The sequence below is a fragment of the Balaenoptera musculus genome, chromosome 10, assembly GCF_009873245.2.
Source record: "Balaenoptera musculus isolate JJ_BM4_2016_0621 chromosome 10, mBalMus1.pri.v3, whole genome shotgun sequence".
Taxonomy (NCBI): Eukaryota; Metazoa; Chordata; class Mammalia; order Artiodactyla; family Balaenopteridae; genus Balaenoptera; species Balaenoptera musculus.
Genome location: NC_045794.1, coordinates 88,163,269 through 88,188,173, shown reverse-complemented (window position 1 = coordinate 88,188,173; position 24,905 = coordinate 88,163,269). Strand labels below are relative to the sequence as shown.

Below are 24,905 nucleotides of genomic sequence, written 5' to 3'. Positions count from 1 at the left end.
TTTACCTCTCCAAGTCCAGGCTCACAGTCCCGGCAGAGGAAATAAATATGTAAATCAACAAATATATCCACACAGTTCGAAAGTGCTGTGTTGCAAGTATCCATTATGAGAGGTAGAAGGGAGGCAACATGGGCATCAGATTTGAGTTCATCCTTGACTGATGAGTTGGAGTGTCCCTGGCAGGTAAGACAGGTGGGAGTAAAGGCAGAGGGCAGAGCATGGAGGTGGGAAACAGCAATGTGTTTGTGTGTGATTGGGAGAAACAGTGAACAGTCTGGCATCAGTGGGCATAGGGGGCCTGACAGGCTGTGGTAGAAGCTGACGAGATGGAGGGAGGTAGGTAGGGGTCCTTCAGGGAAGGAGGGTCTTGGGTACCCTACCAATGTTTTTATACCACATCCCTTGGAAGGATGGATTTCAACACAATTATTATTTTGTCTTTGCTCAAAGGACGTCTTATGTGACAGCCCCAACTATAAAGCAGATAGCAGTGGAGTGGCTTTGGCTGAGGTGGAGCTGAGGACCTAGAGCCCGTCCTTCATGATCTCCCCTGACCTACCCCCATGGGCATCTGCCTGGAGCTCCTAGGACTCAGTCAAGCAGAGTTTGAGCATTACTGCTAGAGAATATCAGGTCTGGGGAGACAGAAGCATTTAGTGCCATGTCGTTATTTAGTATAATGATCCAGAATGCATTTATGAAGTTTTGAATTCCCTCATTTAATAAATATTAATTGAGCCCCTTTGCCAAAAGGCATTGAGTGCTAGGGATACATCAGTGAATGAAATAAACCAACCCTCATTTAGATTCTAGTGAGGTAGACAGAATAAATGCACAGACTAGATACGTAATAGGGCTAAAAGGGGTCCATAGGACATGTAGGACCTGGTGGCCACATTTGGAACTTTGGGTTTTATTTTGAGTGAGATGGAAAGTCTGGAAGGTTTTGAGCAAAGAGACGACAAGTTTCACCACCCGTTTTGGGGTCTGGGTAGCTGGTCCATATCAAATGGTTAATAAATGGTAGTCGTGTTTGTTGTTCCCCACCTACAGGGAGGCAGTTCTGGTGGGAGGGTCTTGCGAGAAATGAACCTGGTTAAGGGAGTAGTGGGGTCCTCAGAAGAGAGAGGCACATTCCCCGTAATGTAACAGACGCAAGTCCAGTAACAGCAGCGATGATGTCATTGCCCACCTGGCTGGGAAACTTGCCCATCTCCTCGTGACGCTGTGGACTGATTTGTTTGTCCAGCGACATCTCTGTTGTCCCCTCTCGCACGGTCTGTAGTCATTAGTGAGCTTGTCAGTTGAACAGGGTGTTTGTGTATCGCCGTTCCCCCCGCAGTGTTCGAGAACAAAGATAAGATTGTGATCATCATGGAGTACGCCAGCAAAGGGGAGCTGTACGACTACATCAGCGAGCGGCGGCGCCTTAGCGAGAGGGAGACCAGACACTTCTTCCGGCAGATCGTCTCCGCCGTGCACTATTGTCACAAGGTACGGCTGGCCCCACCACAGCTTTGGTCACAGACGGTTTTCATGGCACCACGTGATTCTGTTCATATTATGAAGGTGACATCTGTTCATAGTAGTATGTATGGAGAATTCATAAACTAGAAAGAAGAAAATCACCATCACCCAGAATCCCAGAATCCAGGGATAACCCGCTATTGACATTTTTGTTTGTTGTTTTCCAATCTTCTTCCCCCTACTCCTCACATTTATTTTTCATTTAAATTTTTAATTTTGAATCGTTTTAGATTTACAGCAGAGTTTCCGAGATAGTACAGAGAGTTCCCATGTACCTCTCACTCAGTTTACCCTAATGCTAACATCTTACAGGACTGTAGTACACTTGCTAAAATGGAGACACCCACATTCGTTTATTGCTATTAACAAAACTCCAGATTTTACTCGGATTTCGCCAGGTTTACACCAGTGACATTTCTCCCTTCCAGGATGCAATCCACATGCAATCAATGTGGTACACATTGCATTTATTTTTACATTTCTGTCTTGCTTTTTCACTTAGGATTTTAACCTAAACATTTTCCTATGTTACTAAAAAGTCTCTGGAATTATTGTGATTGTTGGACACTTAGGCTGGTTCTAATTTCTGGTTATTAGAAATAGCGATTGACATCTTTATACATTAACCTTTTATCTCTCATTTGAATAATTTACTAAAGAGAAATTCCAGAAGTGCAATTAGCGGGCCATAGGTTCTGAACCTTTCTATGCCCTGGTTTCTTTTCCTTGCATAGGTTATATCCACAGAGGTTACATACACACATGTACAATTTTATTGCAACACAACTAATGGGATGTGCTCTTAATCCAGCCAGTTTAGCTACCCTTGGTCTCTGGAGAAGGGAATGAAGTACACAGATAGTTCCAAGCCATACTTCAACCAATTATTATTTATCATTTTAGTCCTGATTTCCATCCCATTCATACTTTCCCCCAGAACTGTCACACCTGGAACAGTCCTTCACTTTGAGGACAGTAGTGATTTGAATCCAACATGCCATCCAAAATAGAGTCAGCTTCTTCATTTAAATGATTGCAACATGGGGCCTTCTGGTTTGTTAAATATTCTGGTTAATTGAGAACGACTCTGGAATGATCATCTTCTAATTACTTACAATCTAAAACCCTTAACCCATGTGGACATTATTTGACTTCTCTCTGCTGACTCGAAAGGCACTGATGATTCAGGCCTACAGTGTTTTGTATTTTATCATCAGGCATCATCATAAAGCACCACAGATCCTGTTTTCATTATTTGAAGTGTGTGAAACTTGGATTTTGTATGAATGGGGCTTTAGTAGGCTCATTCCATCTTATGAAAACTGGGATTGCAACAGTGTAAACCAAACTACTCCCAATATTTAAAATTAAACAAAATCAGCTACCTTGCATTCCGTATCTTTCCTCCAGGAGCCCTGGTTTGTGCATTACTGAATCCCTCAAGGTTTGGGTTAGAAACAGTGGTAGAAATACATGTTTTCACCTCTCCAGTCAGTGTTTTTAGAGATACTAGGAACTGTCAAATAGAAAGGAAAATAAGCAATAAAGTACCAGCTGTGAACATGCAGATTCTGAACTAAAGAAATCCTGAATGAAAGACAAAGAATTCCTAGCCAGTTGGTTTTCTTGAAAGGGCAGCTTCAATTGCCAAGGTCCTTTATGCTGAATGATGTTAAAAATGTCCTCCCAGCCCCAATAGCTGGTTCTTTCAGTTCCTCTTCCCCTGCTCACCCATCCCCTTAAAAGATCATTGGGTTTTAAAAAGAATTGAGCAGGACAGTTGTTACTGCTGTATAGACCAACAGCCTATTGGTTAAGGACTTCTTTTCACCATTCAGCTGGCTGTCTGCTTGTCACTGGGCTCATCTGCCAGCTCTGCCAGCATTTGCTTGAATGGAAAGGTCCCGCAGTACGGCGGCGGCTTGCTTTGGTCTCAGTGGCCTCTCCCACTTTCACCCTTCACTCCACACTGAGTCCTGCCCAGCCGAGAGGAACCTTCCCTCCCAGCTGCTGAGGAAATAACCCTTGGGAATGCTTCTGTTATCCTCAGGACAGATCTGCATGGTTTCCTGGGTCAGAACAGATTGAGCCAGGCACTGGGGAGACAGGTAGACAGACAGACAAGCAAGGTCTGTGAGCCCCACATTCCGAGTCCCCAGCAGAGAAATCTGCTGCTTCCCTGGGAATCGCATCACAGACAGACAATGTTTGCCACTGCCTGGGACTATATGGCTTTCACACAGTGGAATTACATTCCGACAAAGAATCCCCCCGCTGTTTTACAGGCTCTGGGGGAGAATGGATTCCTGTCATTTTTCCCTTAACCACACAGCAAGTGACTAATGCTCTCCTGTCGCTGGTGCTGTGCTGGTCGCTGGCAGGGAGCTTCGTGACAGTGAGAGAGGCCCTGAAGGATGGGGGCGAAGACCACCGGCGCTGACGCATTTCTTTAATCTGTCAAAGATTTCCCTTTGCTCACTCTCCTCCTTCCTCCCCCTCTCCCACTTTCTCTCTCATCCCAACTGCTCCCATTCAATTCCCTGCCTGTCTTCTCATTTCAGAATGGTGTGGTCCACCGGGACTTGAAGCTGGAAAATATACTGCTCGATGACAACTGTAATATTAAGGTAAAGCTCTTGCCTCATTGATTGATACGCCAGACCTGGGGATTACAGCTGGTTGAAGGCTTAAACTCTGCTCCAAGCTGCAGCCTACGAATAAGGCGGCCCCTTCCTTCCCGGCAGGCGGGTGGGGAGAATCACTGGGTTTGAGCCCTCAGTTCAGTTCCAACGGTTGAATTCATTCAACAAGCATTTATCGATCTCCAACTACATGCCAGACATTGTCCTAAAAGTTGACTAGAATACAGTCGCTGTCCTCGGGAAGCTCAGAGTCTGTAATTAGCACCATCAAAATACTTACAACAGTAACCTAGTGCATTTGTATTTCATAGCATCCTTGCCCGGTATCAATTAAATTCAATCTTCATAGCAATCATGAGATAGATACTGTGATTTACATCATTTCACAGATAGGGAAACTGAGGCACAGAGACGTTAAGTAACTTTCCTGAGATAACACAGTGGTAGGTAGTGGAGCTGGGGTTTGAACCCATGTCTCTCTGACCCACTGAGCCCAAGTTTGAACCATTCTGCTGGAGTTTGCCCGCAGGCCCGCAATTTATTATCTGTCCCTGCCACTTCTCTGTCACTTCCACCCCGTCTCCTACTTCTCCCTCCCAACTCCTCCCCACCACCCCCCTCACCCCCCCAGCTGTGGAATTGGGAAGCCGACTGAAATGGCGGCAGTGGTGGCTTTTGGGAAAGAACATGTCAGCAAGTGATGGGGCTGACTCTCACGGGGAGTGTTATTGCGGGCTGCTGACGGAGCTAGAGAAAGCTCTCCTGGCCGACAGGGTTCAAGTGCCTCCTGCAGAGCACTCCGAATGGCCTTTTGATCATGGCTGCAAAGTAAGCAAATACGGTTTCAAAATAAACTGGAGCTTGCCGCATGGGTTTCATTATGAAATGGCCTTAGTACTCCCAGCACCAGGGGTCCCTCTCATTGGCCGCTGGTGACGTTAGTGCCTCATCCCTGGCCCCTGGACCAAGCATGGGAGTGACCTTGCATCATCCTCTTTTTTTGTTGTTGTTGCTCTCAGTTGAGGGAGTGCATCACAGGGAGACTGTTTCCTTGCTGGGACGGATGGAGTTGCTTTGGTGTTTGGATACTGGTTGCAGATCTTGGTGGCAACCATTAGTCACCATTGTCCTTTGAGAGGCCCCTGGAAGCCACATCCGGGTGACCTCTTGTTTTTTGTGAGTGGTTGACCGTGATCACATATTTCTCTGTAGCCCACAGAGTAAGGAGGAAACAGTCGGTCAAATTAGTCTTTCTAGGAACAGGAAGTGAAATCTCAGGGTCTCTCTGTTTCTGGCAAAGTGGTTGGATTATTCCAGAAGGAGCAGTGGCTGCAGAGTTAGAAAATTCCATCCTGTGTGGTTTACTAGCTGTTTGACATTGGGAGAGCCACTTAACCCTGTTTCCTCAGCCATAAAATGGGGAGAGGGTAATGCCCATGGGCTTGTTTTGAGGACTGAACAAGATGCTCTGCCTTTAGCTTTATCTGAGCACTGTGCAGTGAGTCAAGGTTAAGAGCAGTGGCTTTGGAGTTGCATGGCCTGGGTTTGAAGTGCAACACAGCCCCTTACTAATGGCAGTGTTTCAGATTAATTATTCACATATCTAAGCCTCAGTTTCCTCATCTGTCTAGTAAGGGTGCCAGCCCCGTTCTTTGGGGATTGTTGTTTAGCTGTTCATTTTTAAATGAGTATTTGCTGAGTCGTTACTATGTGTCAGGCCCTGTGCCCAGTCCTGGACAGTCAGTGACAAACGTGAGGATTTTAGACAATATGTGGTCAAAGCACTTAGCACTTACCTATTAATATCCACGGCCCCAGGTGACAAGGCTGGCCGTTGGGGAGGGAATTGAACAGGAAGTGAGCTCTCTGAAGGTGCCGGGGCACGGTGGTCAGGCCACGGCTGGAGAATTAGGTTCTGGTCTGAGGGACACATTCTAAGAGTTTGTATCATCCACCCTGGTAACTTTCTCTGCAGATTCTTCCTGCCACCTGCCCCCGAACTCTCAAAACGAAATGTGGTCTTTACAAGGCCTGGAATGTGAGCCTCTCGCTTGGGGATCGGGTTCTGTGGTACAGCTTGACCTCATGGTCCCATGATGTAGTCCCAGAAGTGATAAGGCACATAGCTTCCTACAGAGTCATAGAATTCCCCGATGGAGGAGAAGAATGGTCACCATTCTGAAAGCAATTGTGCCGGGAACAATGGGCAGGAGCCTGGGAGAACGGCTCATTTGCATAAAGCAAAAGGGCAGTCATGTGGGGCCTCCCAGCTCCCAGGACCAAGTCCTTCATCCCAGGGTCCCTAACCATTAGGTAGGGAAATAACAGGTACATAGAACATTATAAAAAGTAAGGTTTTGGTCCTTTTTCCTTAGGATTCTTAATCCTTAAGAATGTCTACTCCTGGCGTTTACCAAGGTAAAAACACACACACACACACACCCATCCACCCAAACCTTCCCTTTCTCTGACGCTGTTCCTTCCTTCTGCTTGTTCAAGGAATCCTATGAGGATCTGAGAATCCGAGAGCTTGAAAGAACCTTGAGGGTCATTTTCCAACCCCTTGTTTTAATGATTATGGCCCAGAAAGTCTAAGTTATGTGCCTGCCCAAGGTCGTACACAATGAATCAGTACGTCATTGTGTCTTTGTTTCCTTGGAATGCGGCACAATGCTTGTCACACGCGGTAAGTCGGTACTCTAAGCTGTTCGATTTTGGAGTGAAGGGATGACAGCCAGGATTAGAACTCAAATGTTTGACTTCCAGGCAGATTCTCTTTATATCATCTCACACCCACTTCCAGGGTTTTTGAAAACGTGTTTCAGCTGCTGTTGGTCTGTCTTCCGGCTGCATATGCTCGGCTCTTCCTGACTCAGCATTTTGCTGGAAACATTTAGAAAGGGCACTCGTAGCAAAGGCAGGCAGACACATGGCCACAAGCTGGCCTCCATGTCCAAGAGAGTCCATGTCATCAGTGTCTGCACCGGGGGACCACTGACCCTGAAGGTCTGTTACCAACCAGCAGAGCATGAGCAGTGAGGTGCTTCTCAAAATGTGGGTCCATGTTACGTATTTTGAGGGTGGAGGGCTTTTGCCCAGAAAGCCTATAAAAATGCTCCTGGTTGAAACTTGTCGCTGCAGTTTTGGTGTGAGCCATGGCTCTTGTTCCTCTCCCCTGCCCTGCCTGATGTTGATTTGCAAAGAGCACATCTGGCGCTGGGAATTATTTTTCTGGCCACTGCGCGAGGGTGTGGCTTCTAAAAATATTCACACAGTCGGTCGGCAGAAAGAATGAGAGCAATGTGCTTCTTTGGGTTGCATTCCGTACTTTGCGGAGAAGCATGTCTACCAAAATAGACACCCAGCACAGCATTAATTTGCAATTAATAAAAAACGGGCCAGATTCACATCCCACTCTCTGGGAGAATGGAATGCTGACAATTCCCATAGACAGCTCCTGTAGAAGTGCCTGACAATGAGAAGAGGGCCAGGCACCAGGGTCAGCAGACCTCCACAAAGAGGGCTGGGAATTTGGTGAGCTCCCAGGGCTCAGAGTAGAGGGACATAGGGGAAATGGCCCCTTGCCCCTGATGACAATGGAAATGCCTGCTGCTGTGGATAAGAAGAGCAGCTTTGAATGGCCAGGGCTAAGTCAAGATGGAAACCCCGAGGCTTAACAAGACCAAGAAGGGCAGCTCAGGGTACGGGCCTCTGGGCTTTGATTATATGAATGTGAGGATGCTGCATTCATGCATTAATGAATCCATTCATTTGTTTGTTCATTTGTCCACTTATGTGTATGTGTGTGTATACATACATATCCATGAATGCCTGCATTCACTCTTCCATTCCTGCACTTATCCATTCAGCAAATTGAATACCTCCCATGAGCACTATTTATTTGACCACAAATATTTACTAAGTTCCTACGGTATACCTGGCGTGGTGCTGGATGCTGGGAATTTAATAGTGAACCAGATGGCCAAGTCCTTGTCTTCTTGGAGCTCAGAATCCAGCTGTTGTTAAACCAGCAGTAATAATGAGCCATGAGAAGGATACAGAGGTGAATGAGGAAGTTAAGGTACCTGTCCTAATGGACTTAGAATTCCAGTTGGGGACACAAGCAATAAAAAAATATGTAGTGTAATTCTCTGGTGGTGATGAAAATCCATGCAGGATGAGGATGGGGAATGACAGGTGTTATTTTATCTAGGGGGTGGGGGATGGGGGGCAGTCACAGAAGGTCCCTTGCCTAGTACACAACTCCTCAAATCCACCAGACTTTGTGGCCTTTGCACACACAGTTGCCTCTGCCTGGAATGCTCTTCCTACTGCTCTTTGCCTACCCCTCCTCAGAGTCTCAGCTTGAAGGCCTCTTCTTCCAGGAAGCCTTCCCTGATCCTCACCTCTTAGGCCCAGGTGGCTCTGCTGTGTGCCTCATAGTCCCTTTGTAATCTGTCGTGGAAGTGCTGAGGAGGAAGTGGTGGGTCTGAACTATGGGCAGATCAGAAGGCCTTTGCCGAGGCAGTGGCAATTGAACTGGGTTTTGAAGGATGGCTAGGAGTTCGATAGTAAGGAATGTGATGATGGCCTTCCAAGGGGAAGGAGCAGCAAGCACAGGAGCAGGGCAGGGCATGGAGGCTAGACAAGGAAAGTAACCTTTTTGGAGCCCCTGCTAGAAGCCAGAACCCTGTGGCAGACCTTCCACATGCCTTATTTCATTTGGTTCTCAGAATGTCTCCACTGGGGTGGGTCTGATTACCCCCATTTTACAGATGAGGAAGCTCCTGCAGCTAATAAGCAATGGGGTTGGCTACAAACCTAAGGTTATTTGACTCCAAAGACCAGGCACCTGATAAATTCTCTATTACACCCACCCAAATTTGCCCTGAATCCAACAGGGCATCCTCACACTCACAAGGGGAGGCCACTTTTTCCATCCTTGCTTCAGCTGGCCTTACCTTGGATATATAGGCAGCCTGCAGACAGCTGCCCCTGGGGGAGACTCTCCAAGTGCTGATGGTGGCCACGGCCAGGTTGCCTGAGTCACCGTGGCCAGAGTAGCCATGCGGGGCTGCCAGGGTCGAATGGGCTGGGTGGTTGCATGTTCACATCCCCTGAGAGGCTGCTTCTTGGAGGTACCTTAGTGAAGAGCTTCCCCAGATGGCTTGGGGTCCGTTATTTCTCATCTCTCTCTCGAGAGGAGGTGTGACCTTAGATCTGACGATGCAAGCTGACCCCACTCACTTTCGCTCACCATTTCACTCCGTACCTTCACTTCCTGACAACCCGAGCAAGGCTGTCACGGGAAAGCCACAGCAATGAACTCCAGGGCCCGACAGAGCTATGGAGTGTGTCTTTCTGGAGAGTGACACAGAAAGCCCGTTTCCTCCTCAGCTACCCGAGAGCAATAACTCCCCTTTATGTGGAGCTTTACAGCCAGTGCATCTCTTCACCCACATCTCAGGCCAGCCGCTTTCCTGCCCTGGGCCTCAGCTTCCTCATCTGCAAAATGGAGATAACAGTGGAACCCTGCTCATTGGGTTGCTGTGAGGATTTAATATACGCAGCGCTCACAGAACAGCGACTGGCATGTAGCAATGCTGCTGTTATTATTATTATCTCATTTAATCTGATTTTGTTTTTCACAACACTGTGTGGTCGAGGCTATTGCAATTCCCTTTTCCAACAGAGGAAACTGAGACTCAGGTGAAAGCAGTGATCGCTAACATTGACCGAAGGCCTACTATGTGTAAGGCGTGGTTTAAGGCACTTTCCATCTATCAATTCATTTGATTTCGTATCCGCCCTGTGAGGTAGGTTACATTATAATCATCACCACCGGCCCCCCCGCCATTTTACAGTTGAAGGAACACAGGTTCAGAGTGACTGACGTGCAGCAAATCCCCTGGGGACCGTGTGACAATGCAGCCGCTGACTCAGTAGGTCTGGGGTGGGGCTCCCAGCTGGTGCCGATGCCGCTGGCCCAGCTGGTAGAAGGCGAGGCCCGGATTTGAACTCAAACCCAGCATCCCTTCCTTCTCCTGTCGCACAGTGCAGCCTCTCACGCTGGACATGCTTGTTTCGGAAATGAATGATAGTCATGTCTCTTGGCTCCGTGGTGGGCACTGGCTCTGAGCAAACAATTGTTAAGTAGACCAAACCACCAGCATTCTCCTAACGGCTGTAGTTTATAGAGTCAGCCAGTACCAGGACTCTTCCAGGGGCTTTACGTGCATGTCTTCAATCCTCAGAACAGCGTTAGAGGTGGGTTCTATTATTATTCCCATTTTGCCGATGAGGAAATTGGTGGCAGTTCCCACCCATGATCTAGCAGTGCCAAGTCCAAGGTTAGCCCCAGGTGCTTCTGGCTCCACAACCTCTGATCTGTCCAGTGCACTTCCTCTCAGACACTGCAAATGACTGTCAGACCATTGCTTTTATTATCATCAACATCAGCATCCTTTCCCAGTGGTTAATCATCAGCAAGCTGATCCTTCCTTTTTCTTTTTTTTTTTTTTAATTAATTTTTATTGGAGTTAGTTGATTTACAATGTTGTGTTAGTTTCTGCTATACAGCAAAGTGACTCAATTATACATATACATATATCAACTCTTTTTTAGATTCTTTTCCCATATAGGTCATTATGGGACCTAGTTTTTTTTTTAATTTTAATTTTTTATTTTTTAAACATCTTTATTGGAGTATAATTGCTTTACAATGGTGTGTTAGTTTCTGCTTTATAACAAAGTGAATCAGTTATACATATACATATGTTCCCATATCTCTTCCCTCTTGCGTCTCCCTCCCTCCCACCCTCCTCATCCCACCCCTCTAGTTGGTCACAAAGCACTGAGTTGATCTCCCTGTGCTATGCGGCTGCTTTCCACTAGCTATCTATTTTATATTTGGTAGTGTATATATGTCCATGCCACTCTCTCACCCTTCCTTTTTCACTGGGTGAGCTCGCAGGGATTATTCACAGTGATCCGAGGTTAATCCCCTTTTTAAAAAATGGTGGTAAAATATATGTAACGTAAAGCTTACCATTTTTAGGTTTTCGGTCCAGTGGCATTAAGTACATTCACATTGTTGTGCAACCATCACCACCATCCATCTCCAGAACTTTTGCATCTTCCCAACCAGAAACTCTGTGCCCATTCACCACTAACTCCCCGTTCCCTCCTCCCCCAGCCCCTGGCAACCGCCCTTCTACCTTCTTCTGTCTTGATGAACTTGACTCCACTAAGTACCTCACATAAGTGGAATTATATAATATTTATCTGTTTGTGTCTGGTTTGTTTCACTTAGCATAATGTCTTCAAAGTTCATCCATGTTGTAGTGAGGTTAATTCTTTTGAAATGTGAATAATCACTTCCCACTTTGTATAACTCTGATTTTCATCCAGCAGGGCACACCTCTAGAAAGGCTTGAAAACAACAGAAACTCCAGAAATTAAGGACATGAGTGTTGATATCCTTTTCAGAGTCCAGGCTGAACTGAATAGCCCAGTGTGAGGACAGAGGGTGGTTCTGAACGGGGCAGGGCAACAGTCCATCACCAGCAGGGTGGTTACCTTTCTCCAAAGGTTACCAGTGTGTCGGCAACACACAACTTTGAAGGCAAAGCTGGACGCCTCCTTGGTGGAGTCACCCTCGATACACGACTGATGTTCTGTTAACAGAGAATCGTACAGAACCCAGTGTTCACGTAGCTGTTCTGTCTGTGACCTTCAGCGGAGCTTCTTAAGTCCTCTAACCTTCAGTTGCTTCACTTACAGAGCGAGGGGCAGGATTAGTTCACCGCTTACGACTCTTCCAGGTTGGAACCATTTCTGGGATTCCTTTTTGTTTTATTATGTTTAAAATCATTATTTCCCAAATTTCCCAAATGTCTTTTCTTTTGTTCTCTTCATGGATTTTGCCTTTTCCTAGTGTCTTCTGTGCTATTTCACTTTAATACTTTTATTTAGTGCAATTCACTTAAGAAATCATGTGTACTTGAAAAAGAAACCTTACATAATTACCTCCAATGGAAAACCAGTATTGTTTTGAGTATCACGAAGCTAATAAAGCTACCCAGGTGGATTTACAGGTGGGACATGTATTTGAGCTCCAACTTTGTAAAATGCTTAAAATAGTAATTGGCACATACTTTATGTCATTTAATTTTCACTATGACACCGTGGGGGTGGATACTATTCCTACCTCCATTTTACAGATGGGAAATTGAGGCTTTGAGAAGTTTTATAACCAGTGGCCATTTCCCGTCTTATAAGTGATATAAGCTCCATATGGCGTGGAATCTTAGAGCTGCAGCCCAAGTTTAAGTGGCTCAAGGATGGAGAACTGTGTGCGTGTGTGTGTGTGTGTGTGTGTGTGTGTGTTAATATTTCTTTTCCACTGAAGTGCCAAGAACATGGACTAATCTAGATTTCTATTAATCTTATGTCAGCAACAATGACAGTTTAACTGGGAGAGGCTGATAAACATCGGTCTGTGAGGATGGGAGTGGGCCGTAACATAAACACACTTCTCAGAAGGGCTACAAAGAAAGCAAGGATGCCCAGACTCGGAGCACTCCTGGTGTGTGTGTGGGGATTTGCACGTGGTAGTGGCGGGTGCCTCTCACGTGTGTGTGCCTGTGTTTGGAAGCTCACGCAGTGCCCCGGATGCCGCCGACGTTCACAGTCCTGTGTCGGTTCCTGCCTTAGCCGACTTCCCGGGATGTTCCAGGGCTGCAGCTGGTCCCTTCCTGTCCTGATTGACAGGGCACACTTCATAAAGCTTCCAACCAACTTCCTGCAAGCCAGTCAGGGGGCCTTGATAAGAAAGCGGAATTCAGGGCAATTAAGTGCAAGCTGAGCCCCGAGAATGCGTTTTCTGAGGGCGGTTGTGCGCCAGCTGCTTTCGGCGCCATTCCGTTCATTCAGGGGTGACTTTTACAAAGTAGCCTTCTTCTGGGCGCTGCATTCAAAACAGAGCCTCAGCTGGGCTGTGTGTGAGTCACTCATCCTATTTATAAGCTTCAAGTGGAAATCAGTTTGGGGCAGGGCAGAAGTCTGCAGAGGCTCAGCGTGGAAGGCTGGCGTAGACTGGATGAGATTTGCAGATTACCCAGGGGCAGTGCTGGGCAGTGGTTTGAACCTTTAGAGACACTCGGTTTACATTGTTGCTTGCTAGGTAGCTCTCCTGAGACGAATAACCTAATTTCCCTAAACCTCAGTTTTCTCATCTGTTAAGTGGGTTTAAAAAAAATTATGATAGAATATCCATAACATAAAATTTACCATTTTAACCACTTTTAAATGTACCATGTCAGTGGCATGAAATACATTCACATGCTTGTGTAAATGGGATTTTAGATAGGATTAGATTAGAGAGTGTAAGGTGCTTAGAACCATGCCTGATAATTGGAGGTTGTTCTGTAAGTGGTAACTAAGTTTACTATTATTACTTTGTATTATCTACTAATTGTCTTGTGCTTTTCAAAATATAATGCCTATTCTGGTGACAGGTGTTTCTTGGGTGAGGGCAGGTGCTAAGCAGTGGATGTTACAGAGATGAGGGGCAGATGTGGAACCTGCCACCTGCCTCGGGGGACTCAGCCTAGTAGGCAAGGTGAATTTATATACATATAATATATATATTTGTATATACATATGTACATACATATGTAAGTGCATATGTAATATATATTATATGAATGTATGTGATATATGTGATGATATGTACATGTATAATATATACATTATACCTATATATGTGATAATACATATATACGTGTAACATATATACATTATATGTATATATGAATAGGTGCACACACACACACAGAAGAGCGCTGCCATAAAGGATAGTAAAACACTTCAAGAAACCAAAGGAGAAGAGAGTGATTCCAAGGGGTGTGCGATACAAGAGAAGCAAGGTTAGGGAAAGCATTTGCCTGGAACTTGCAGACAAAGATTCAAGGCACTTTTTCGTTCACCTTGATTAATTCTTTTTTTAAAAATCATTCTCACAATAATCCTGTGATCCAGAAGAGGATAGGGATCATGGGTTTCCATTTTCTGGTGGTAAACTGAGGCTCAGAGTAGCTAAGGGACCTGCTCCATGTCACACAGATGGCTAGTGGCAGAGTTTGGGCTGCAATGTGATGACTCAGAACCCGGTGCTGTGGGTCCATTTCATCTAGGGTCCCAAGGTGGGCAAAATACAGTTCTGATTGGTGCGTAGGTCTATAAAAGGTGGTGATGTCCAGTGAACAGGTAGGTACGTACACCACTGTGGATGAAGGCAGTGAGATTTTAGGTAGGCCACAGACGGACGGGTCTCAGATTAATAGTTACACACTTTAGTGTTCATCAGAAACATCGAGCATGTGATTCTGTGGGTATTTCTCAGGACAAGTCTACACTGACGTGGAAATAGAGTCCTTGCAAGGAGTGATTTTCAGTAACAGAGCATGCAGTGGGTGCCAGGGACTGCAGTCGGGGATCACTGGCCCAGTTGTGCCCACTGGTCCTTTCATGAAGGCTCAGGGCTGCAGAGAAAAGGGTGACCCAGCTGGCAGAGCCACGCAGGGGCGCCTCAGCTGCTTTGGTCCGTGTGGTGTGAGCTGAGCCAATGCAGACGCTGACTGTAATGCTAACAGGCTCCCTGGGTCTTGCTCCTCTTTGTAGATTGCCGACTTTGGGCTTTCCAACCTGTACCAGAAGGACAAGTTCTTGCAAACGTTCTGTGGGAGCCCGCTCTATGCCTCTCCCGAAATTGTCAACGGGAGGCCTTACCGAGGGCCAGAGGTGAGCAGCTTGCCTGGTGTGTATGGTGGGGGGCTGGAGGGGAGAAAAGAACTGAACCTAGGAATACTTAAAACAAACAAACAAACATAAAAGCAAGCAAACAAAAAACCGTTTCCTTATATGATTATAAAAGCCATAATATACACACCTGGGAGAAAAATCCAGAACAGCCTAATAGAGAAAATAAAGTTGCCTGCAATCTCCCCACAAGAGATAACCACTTAATATATTTATGTGACTTCTTCTTAGGCTTTTTTTTCCAGTGTAGATCTTGTATTTCAAATAATTGAGGTCACTATATATGTGTATATCTCGCCTTTTATTACTAACTTAAAATTGTGACTTTTCTGAATTTGTTATTACTAAAAACATGGTTTTTAACGATGACATAATGTTTTATTGTATAAGTATACTGTAATTTATTTAATCACTTCCCTAGCGTTAGACAGATTGTTTTCAGTTTTTCCCTATTATAATAAAACAAGCAAAACAGAAAGCAAACAGCCTCACTCTGCAGTGACTCTTTTTGCGTGTATTTCTGACAGCATGTATTTCTGATCAAGGAAATACATTTTAATTGCATCTTCTGATTCATGAGAAATGCATTTCTCTGTGTGCCTAAAGCTTTCAGGGCCACTCTAAGACACAGGTATGTGAAAATATCATTTTGAAAATGGGAGAATTGTGACTGATTATTCATTTTTAAAGAGATAGTTCTATTTATAGAGAGATTCATCCACTCAGGATCCTTTAAGTAGCAGCCATTCAGTGGGTTGAAATGTCTCCTTCCAAATATTTATCTGTTTGAGAGTGTTTGGGGGCAGGGCTAGAGGGTAAAGAGATGGATGCCAAGAGCCTCCATCACTTGCAGTGAGGAGAAAGTCTTTCCAAAACAAGAATGTAAGGGAGGAGCCTAAGATCCAATTTACAACATTGCAGAAACTTGACACTGTAAATTTATCACAGATAATGAATGCTGCTTTGATCCTCGATGATCTGTTTCCGAGCTTACAAGCTGGCAGCCTGTGATCTGGCCAGCAAGAGTGCTTTATTTGGCCATCTTTCTAAAAAAAATTGAACAAACATTTAATAAATGGGAGATTTCACATAAATGTCTGTTTTCTGACTTCTCTTGAAAAACCAAAGGATCTAGCAGTGCTGGGCCTATATTACTATGGGACAGCAACTAGCCAGAGGAGGCTGCCTGTGTAAGATGGGTGAATGCCCTCTGCGGTTTGTCTTCAAACCAACACTCCACGTGGTACCCCACTGTCTCTCTTTCTTTGTTCATGTTTGTTGTCTGCCTGGCTCTTGTAAGCATTGGAGTTTGCAACCCCTGAGCCATTTGAAGAAGGTGCAGGATTCCTGCATTAGGAGTCAAGAACCCCATGTTCCAGTCTTACCTCCATCACTGGGATGGGGAGGGGCCTCTGGAGAAACCATTTAACTTCCTTGGGCCTCAGTATTCTCATCCGCCAAATAGGGCTGAAAATAATGCGGGGCCCTACCTGTTTCACAAAATTATAGTGAGGATCAAAGAGTATCATCTATTCAAGAAAGTTCTTCTGTGGGTTGGGACCATTGGTCTCAGTTTGCAACGAAAAGGTCAGGCTCTGAAACAGGCCCCAGGTGCACTGCCTATCAGGTGTCAGGCTGTGGTGGGAACCTGTCTGCCAGGTGCTAAATTCCATTCCTGGGGTCGTTGAGGGTGGCTGCTCATGGTCTGTGATGCTAATGGTTTGGAAGGGAATCCGCTTCCCAGCTCCTGTATGTCCCGTCTCTCCGCTCCAGGTGGACAGCTGGGCCCTGGGCGTGCTGCTTTACACTCTCGTTTATGGAACGATGCCCTTCGATGGTTTCGATCACAAAAACCTCATTCGGCAGATCAGCAGCGGAGAGTACCGGGAGCCCACGCAGCCCTCAGGTGTGTGCCCACAGAGGGTCAGCGGTTAGGCCGGGCGAGGCCAGCTCACACTTTCTGCTTTTGTGTCAGTGTCTGTAAGGAGACTCCTGCTTTTCCTCTTTCTTCTCCCCAGATCTTTGCCTTCTGGCAGAGCTGGCTTATTAGGCCGCTTTCCCCAAACCTTCCCACTGTGATATTTCCAGAACAGTTGTTCTACTCTGCAGGCTAGGCGTCCTGTTTGCTTGCTGTGTGAACTTGGGCAAGGCCCTTACCCTGTTTAGATTCTGTTTCTCCACTGTAAATTCACATTTTGGAAAAGGTATTACGTGAAGTCCCTTCCGGTCCACGTAGACATAAAACCCCCTCAGTAGACTCTAAGGGTGGCAGCTGCTCTTTTGCACACCTTGCCCTGGCCGGGGGGTATGGCCCATGGGTGCTGTTTCATGACCTGTTGCCACAGAACAAGTCTATCCCATCCCGCTCCCACACCCAAACAAACTCAGCAGTGTAAACAACAGCTATTAGCCGTTATCTCTTGATTCCCTGGATTGGTTAGAGCTTTTCTGGCCTGCCTTGGGGTTTCTCCTACAGTTGCAATCAGACGGTAGCTGGAGTTGGGGCCGATTGTGGGGACACCTCGGGGCCCCTCCGTGTGGGGTCTCTCCCCATGAGCTGCCTCCCCAGGCCTCTCTCTCTAGGAAGGAGCGGGGACTTCTTACATAGCAGCTCAGGGCTCGAAGATGGAGGAAGAAGCAGCTGCCAGGCCTTCTTAACGTCTGCTTGGAAGTCAGATGATGTCACTTCTGCCACGTTCTATTGGTCAAGGCGACCAAGGCCATAAGCTCCATCTCTTGATGGGAGAGCATTGTGTGGGTACAGAAGGGGTGTGTACAGGTGGCCGTATTTGGAATGTGGTTAACAGACACTTCGTATATTGCAGTACGCGCATCCTACATGCGTATATACACACACACAGTTGATTCTCATTATTTGCCGCAGTTGTGTCCTATAGCGTTGCTATGAGCACTGAGTTTGTGAATAATGAAGCACTACTCATAGGGAAATACAGGGCTCGACTCCTGGGAGCCTCTGTTCACAACGTTTTTGTCAACTGATCAATCCATATCCTTGTTTTATGTATATTTCTGTTTAAAGACGCCTCATTTAAAATATATTGTTGATTGATGAACATCGAACTTACGGCCAACAGCACTTTAACTCATGCCTGAATGAGGCTTATCTGACTCATATGTTTTCTCCGTAAGGTACATCACTGCCTTCTTGCCCTTAGAATCCCCAGATAGCACTTCAGCACCACGCTTGGGGGCCATTTTAAACAGTGAAATCACCAATAAAAAGTGCAAATATGTGAAAAGCATGAACTAAACGGACTGTGAAAAGGACACTTGCTTACAGCATGAGAGCAGAAACAAGGCAGTGCCTTGTCACCTGGTTCTGCTTCAGCTGGGAACACACATGTGCATTGAGGGGGGGAGCAATTCACATTTTTTGCCACTTTGTGGAAAGCACCTTGAGTATTGATTTGGGGGTTACAAATACATTTTAATGAGTAGGTGAATTTACAAATACAGAGTCTGTGAATAATGAGCATTGACTATTTTATATGTATAAATAGGTATAGATATGCAGATATCTATATCTATACATTTTTTCAATAAGCTAACCCGTGGTTTTTTTTTGTTTGTTTTTAGAAAATTCAGGGTGAACTCTATGGCAGCCTCTTTGCCTGACCAGCTAACTTGTGTCAGCACAGTTTCTGGTACACTACAGGGGTTCAGAAAATATTTATTGACCGAATGAATGAACATCCTGTTACTTTTCAGGGGTGCGGCTCACCCTTGGCTCCATTGCCAGGTCCCGGCCAGCTACTCATTAGCTACATAAGTAGCTGAGGGGAGGTGGCGCCTTCCCAGGATATAATTCAACCCCCATTTGGGGAGCACAGTTTGATCTTAAAAGGCAATTTATAAGCTGTGAGAGTCTGTTGGTTCCTGTGGCCTCCTCAACATCCCTTTGGGGCTTTCCCCTAATTCTTTGGCAGCAGAAATTGACAAATGGAGTTTTTCAGACAGGCGGTAAGCGGATAGCAGATAGAGATCAGCTCTCTGATCTGGCAGCTTGGTAGGCTATGGCTTATGTCAGAGAGGGAGCACTGAGTGTGGGATTCAGAGCCTGGCCAAGGCCCGGGTCAGGCCAGCCTTGGGGACGGCCCCCCTCTCAATGCCCAGGCGTGCCAGGTATGAACACCTCTCCATCCTTCTCTGTCTCTCCCTCTCTGATGAGAAACCTTTTCCTTGCCGTCTCAGCCCTAAATTTCCTTTTTGTGCTGACACATTTTCCTGGTGACCTGAGCGCTGTGTGTTTATATAAACCTAACTTTGGAGGACTAAAAGCCATGGTAATCTATACCTGTTTTCCCATTTAGTAAAACGATACCCACCAAAGGAATGGTGGGGCCCTGCTTGGGGTCGGGTCTGGATTCTTTCCTGGTTACCTGGCCTTCCCCATTTTATAAAGATCTGAGTTGATGGAAAGTCAGCAGTCTGACATTCCGTCAGTAGCGTGGAGAAACATGCCAGGCTGTGATAGCCCCCTGGCCTGTGGCTCTGAGTCTTGATGACGCTTTCTGATGTACAGTGTGGAAGACTACGGCTTCCTGCTCCACAGTGTGGCTGCAGCAGGGCTCCGTTTGGATTTTTCCTCAAATGAGTGCGTCTCCTTTGCGCCCCCGGAGCGTCAGCTTCGGAAAGCCCACAACTCCCGTAAAATGTATTGTCCCTTCTGCTTCTTCTCCCATAGATGCCCGAGGCCTCATTCGGTGGATGCTGATGGTGAACCCCGACCGCCGGGCCACCATCGAGGACATTGCCAACCACTGGTGGGTGAACTGGGGCTACAAGAGCAGCGTCTGCGACTGCGATGGCCTTCACAGCGCCGAGTCCCCGCTCTTGGCCCGCATTATCGACTGGCACCACCGTTCCACAGGGCTGCAGGCTGAGGCTGAAGCCAAAATGAAGGGCTTGGCCAAACCCGGGGCCCCCGAGGTCATGCTGGAGCGGCAGCGGTCGCTGAAGAAGTCCAAGAAAGAGAACGACTTTGCTCAGTCCGGCCAGGACTCGGTGCCTGAGAGCCCGTCCAAGCTGAGCTCCAAGCGGCCCAAAGGGATCCTGAAGAAGCGGAGCAACAGCGAGCATCGCTCTCACAGCACCGGCTTCATCGAAGGCGTCGTCAGCCCCGCCTTACCCCCCGCGTTCAAGCTGGAGCAGGACTTGTGCCGGACTGCCGTGCCCCTGCCGAGCGCCCCCGAGGCGGAGGTGCCAGCTAAACTCAGCCCCAAACAGTCGGCCACGATGCCCAAGAAAGGCATCTTGAAAAAGACCCAGCAGAGAGAATCGGGTTACTACTCGTCCCCGGAACGCAGCGAGTCTTCGGAGCTGCTGGACGGTAACGATGGGCTGGGTGGCGGCATCCCCTCCCCGAGCCCCCCGGATCCGGCCAGGGTGACGTCCCACAGCCTCTCCTGCCACAGGAAGGGCATCTTGAAACACAGCAGCAAGTACTCAGACGGCACCATGGACCCGGCCCTGGCCAGCCCCGAAATGCCCACACTGGAATCCTTGCTGGAGCCCGGCATCCCTGCCGAGGGCCTCTCCCGGAGCTACAGCCGGCCTTCCAGCGTCATCAGCGACGACAGCGTCCTGTCCAGCGACTCCTTCGACTTGCTCGACTTGCAGGAGAATCGCCCTGCCCGCCAGCGCATCCGCAGCTGCGTCTCTGCCGAAAACTTCCTCCAGATCCAGGACTTCGAGGGGCTCCAGAACCGGCCCCGGCCCCAGTACCTGAAGCGGTACCGGAACCGGCTGGGAGACAGCAGCTTCTCCCTCCTCACGGACATGGACGATGTGACTCAGGTCTACAAGAAAGCGCTGGAGATCTGTAACAAACTCAATTAGCTCCCCAGGGTGCAGGGGTGGGTCGGGGTGGGTACGAGGGGGGAGTGGGAGCGGTGACTGGGCTACGGACAGAGTTGGTTACCTCTTTGCTGGCCATGACAACAGACTGAAAAAGGATTGGTGCTGTCTTGCTTTGGCCAAATGTGCAGCCTTGAGCCAGTGCCTACGAGGGAGAAGTGGGCTCTTGGCCAGTCCTGCCAACTGCCAGTCAGAAGTGGGATCCTCATTGGCATTTGCTTTATGGCACCTCCTAGAGTCCAGGGGAGGTGGTGTTGGCCAGCACTTAAGGGGTGGGGAGGGAGCATATGGGAGAGGAAACGTTTCCCTAGAAGTCGTCCATGTGCTTCTGGAGGAGGGCAGGACAGACTGGGGCCATGTGCTCTGAGTGAACTCAGAGCTCGCTCCTTCTCTCCTCACATTAGCAGGCTTGGTCTGACTGCAGGGGGTGGGCACGTAGATTTCAACTGAGCTTGAATCGGTAATCGATGGATAAGGGCTGCTGGGTGTACTGGTTTGAGTAGCTCAGACAGTGGGAAGGAGTGCTGTGATTGAATAGTAATGGCTGCCGTGGGGATGGGAAGGGGTGCAGTAGCACTCATGCTGTGTAGCTGCCATCCTTGACTTGGCTAAGCCCTGGGAGTGCTAGTGTAGATCCCGTGGGACCTACGTTATCTCTTTCATGCCACTGGTGTGGCATTTGTTAATTTGCTACTCTACCTTGAATGGAAGACAGGGCCTTGGTCAGAGAGAGAGTGCTCTGAACACTGCTACGGACTTAGAGTCAGCCCATGGTGATTTTTTGGCTTTTTGTTGTCTGCCTCTTCTTTCCTGGTGTCTGCCTGGCTCTTCAGCACAACCTCCAAGGGTAGACAGGGAAAAAGAGGTGGTGTCAGAGGTCAAAACTATGGTGTATCACAGAGCTCGGAACCCTCTGTGGTCTTTTGCAGATGAGTGGAAGTTGATCCACACCAGCGAGGGGACAGCTTGTCAATTTCTTTAATGTCTCAATATTAACTGGAATGTTGCCTTGTGGGTTCTGACCTGCGTGAATGTTTTGAATTGGATGTGATACCGTCCATAGTCCCCAAAGGAGTAACTCGCTCAACCATTTACCTTGTTTACTCATAGCAAACGGTTTCCCCATCCACTAAGTGTAGAATCCTCAGAGGTAGGCGAGTTTGCTTCTAGGGAGTTAGTGTGTAGGTGGGATATTTGGATGAGGAAAGGTAAGTCAGGCAGAAGGTGTTTCCCCCTACGAATCTAGGTATTCTGTGTCCTACCTGCCTAGAACTCCTAGGCTTTAGGGGAAACGTTCCAGCCACTCAGATGAGTAAGGTGCTTAAAAAGCAGAGGGGGTTGGGAGGAAGCAGACAGGAGAGGGAACACTTCCCTGGAAGTCCTCCAGATGGTTCTGGAGGAGGCAGGAAAGAGGTGTGACAGGACTCTTAGCTTGAAAAGTAACATAGCTAACATAGTGTAACTTCTAGACACCCGGATTACAGGTGATCGGATGTCACGCCCACAGTGGGGCATCTTCAGATACCGAGTTTGGAATTAATGGTCTTATTTGAGAGTTTGGGACAACTTCAGATTCTACTGGCCCCAGCTAACTGAAACTCTTGTTTCAGGATGGCTGACTTCTGAAAGCCACCTAGACATTTAAGGAGAACTAGTCTTGGGGGTATTTTGGGGGAAACCAACAGATAATAGTTCATGGGGAGATGAGAAGGAATTCACCTTCAGGTACTAAGAACATTGATTAGAACGAAACTGCCCTTTTCCCTAAGGAGATGGCTCCATTTCTCCCCTTGTCACCAGCTCTGGGGTTTTGGCTTGTGCATCCCTTCGGGTTGAGCTGAGTAGTGTAATATGGGAAGCTTTTCGGGTTTCCTTTCCTTCAATTCCACCTCCTTCCTGAACTCCAAGATAGGTTCAAAGGGAAAAAAATCCTGTAGCTAGCAAACTGTGTATGGGGCGTGTGGGTGTGCGGAGGGCATTCTGCGATCTCTAAAGCTCCCTCCTTGTCTCATTTTACGCAACCTTTTCTGGACAGCCTGCACTGCCACGCTGCTGGTCCCTCATGCATGGCAACCAGCCTGGTTGGTAGCTGTCAGTATGACTTACATGTAACACCTACCTACTGGTTGGTGTATTTCCCTTTTGCCCAAGTGATTGTGTCTGTTTGGTATTTTCCATCCTTACAATCTTCAAGTAAAAATGACACTATGAAAGAAAGTCATTCTACCCGCACCCCCAAAACACATGTATGTTCTCTTTTGTCAATAGAACCAGACAGTGGATTGTGGTAAAGACAGTCCTCCACTCAGAGGAAGAGACCCTGTGTTGAATCCTGGTGTGCTGGTGGCCTCAGGCACCTGCAGCATTTCCGGGGCTGAGTTTTCCCTTCAGTGAGGGCTGGAGGGGTAGATTAGCTGGTCTCTCAGGCCTTGCCTAGTTCTGACATTCTGCTAATGTCATCTGATTCTAGACGTGATGTTGACTCTGTCCTTTTAAGGAAAAACTTGGAATAGCGGGACAAGCCCTCAAAGCAGCTCCCTTGCTTCCTGATTAAGTCCTATCATCCCTTCCAGCCAATCCCAGCCAAGGAAATTATGCTTGATTCATTTCCATGGAATTACAAGTGAGAGACACTTTGATGACCTGGTGGACCAAGCAGGAGATTCAAGGTCAGCTCTCCTGGTCCTTTCCTTGCCTCTGTGGGCCTTTCAGTGTCTTAGTTTACACATCTGCCAAAGGAGTAGAATTATACTTCTTTTTACAGGTAAATTTCAAGGCATGATCAGTTTTCAGGAAGTGCTTCAAGACGCCAGGCAAAATGAAAATGCCAAGTACTCTCTGAATTTCCATCCCTGTTATAAGGTGCTGCTTCTGCAGATGACAAGGAGCATCTTTCAGGGTGGGACTCTGGTGAGTGTTGGCCACGCCTGCTGTCTTGAGTACAAATGTGAATGACTGACTGACTGCTTATTGCCAAACTGGAAATGTTCTGTAGGGATTTACTGGCATGGTATCATTCCTAGAAGAAAAAAAAAAAGAGAGAGAAACTTGACTGCACATTTTTTTTAATCCGTGTTGTGACTTTTATTTAATTTCTATTTTTTTTTTGGTAATAAAAGTTGACTTTTTTATTTGAATTTGTCTTTTTTTATTTATTGGTCTGAAAGGCATTTCAAAGGTATTATAATAATATATTGGTGTAATTTAATCGGTGCAACATGCTTTATGGCTCCAGTCAAAATTGGTTTTCATTCATTTGATTGGTTTGAGCCCAGGACAGCCTACAGGGGAAAAAAAAAAAGCTGGATAACCACCCAAAGTGTTTGTATTTTCATTGGAAACTGATTTGTTTTTTGTTTTTGTTTTTGTTTTTGTTTCTGTTTTTATTTTTAAATTAAATAAATTGCCATGAACTGAACTGAACTGGGACCTTGCTTCTTTATTTGGTTGTTTTTCTCTTAGTTAAGAGAATGACAGAATGGGTATAAGTAACAGAAACCCACCTGTTAGCTTAAGCACAAAAAGGGAAGTTCTTTGAAGCTCTCAGAAGAGAAAATGTAGGTGGCCGTGCAGGTGCAACCAGAAACTGGAAAAGTAGGACCCAGGCCCTCTTTTCTGCTCCTCCTTGCATGCCAGTTTCATTCTTCTCCTTCTGTAGCCTCACTTTCCCCTCCCTGGTTTTATGACCCACCTTGGCTTACCCCATAGCTTCCACATTTACATGTTCTCAGTTCTGGTTTCCAAAAAGTTGACCCTTTTCCCACGATCTGGACTAGAGATGGCATCAAAGGTTAACCCTCAGCCACGCTTGCTCCCCACACGTCAGTTTCCTCTGCCTGCCCCCTGCCTCGGCCTCCCTCTATCCCAAGGGCAGGCAAAGCGATCATGTGGTTGCTCTGAGTCCAAATCATTGGACCATATTTCCTAATGGGGAAGGCCACTGCTCTGCCTATAATAAAATGCCGTCCTTAGTCCCATTTGCCATTGTTTTTTGTGCGAGCAGACCCTCAGGAAGCTCTTGGAAAGAGGGATGAATAA

The 24,905-nt window shown here is 47.0% G+C and overlaps 1 protein-coding gene across 3 annotated transcripts in view; it reads left to right on the top strand.

Annotated features, from left to right (window-relative positions):
• The window catches only part of NUAK1 (NUAK family kinase 1), a 68,434-nt gene extending 44,530 nt beyond the window's left edge, over positions 1–23,904 (top strand). For 2 of the 3 annotated variants that reach the window (XM_036866166.1, XM_036866169.1), the window contains 5 exons: positions 1,343–1,494; positions 4,089–4,154; positions 14,853–14,972; positions 16,764–16,896; positions 19,696–23,904. In XM_036866166.1, the coding sequence (XP_036722061.1) occupies positions 1,343–1,494; positions 4,089–4,154; positions 14,853–14,972; positions 16,764–16,896; positions 19,696–20,849 (1,625 nt within the window). In that variant the 3' untranslated portion in view covers positions 20,850–23,904. The remainder of the gene's footprint in view (positions 1–1,342; positions 1,495–4,088; positions 4,155–14,852; positions 14,973–16,763; positions 16,897–19,695) is intronic. The other variant, XM_036866167.1, reaches the window with a different exon arrangement.
• The last annotated feature ends 1,001 nt before the right edge of the window (positions 23,905–24,905 follow it).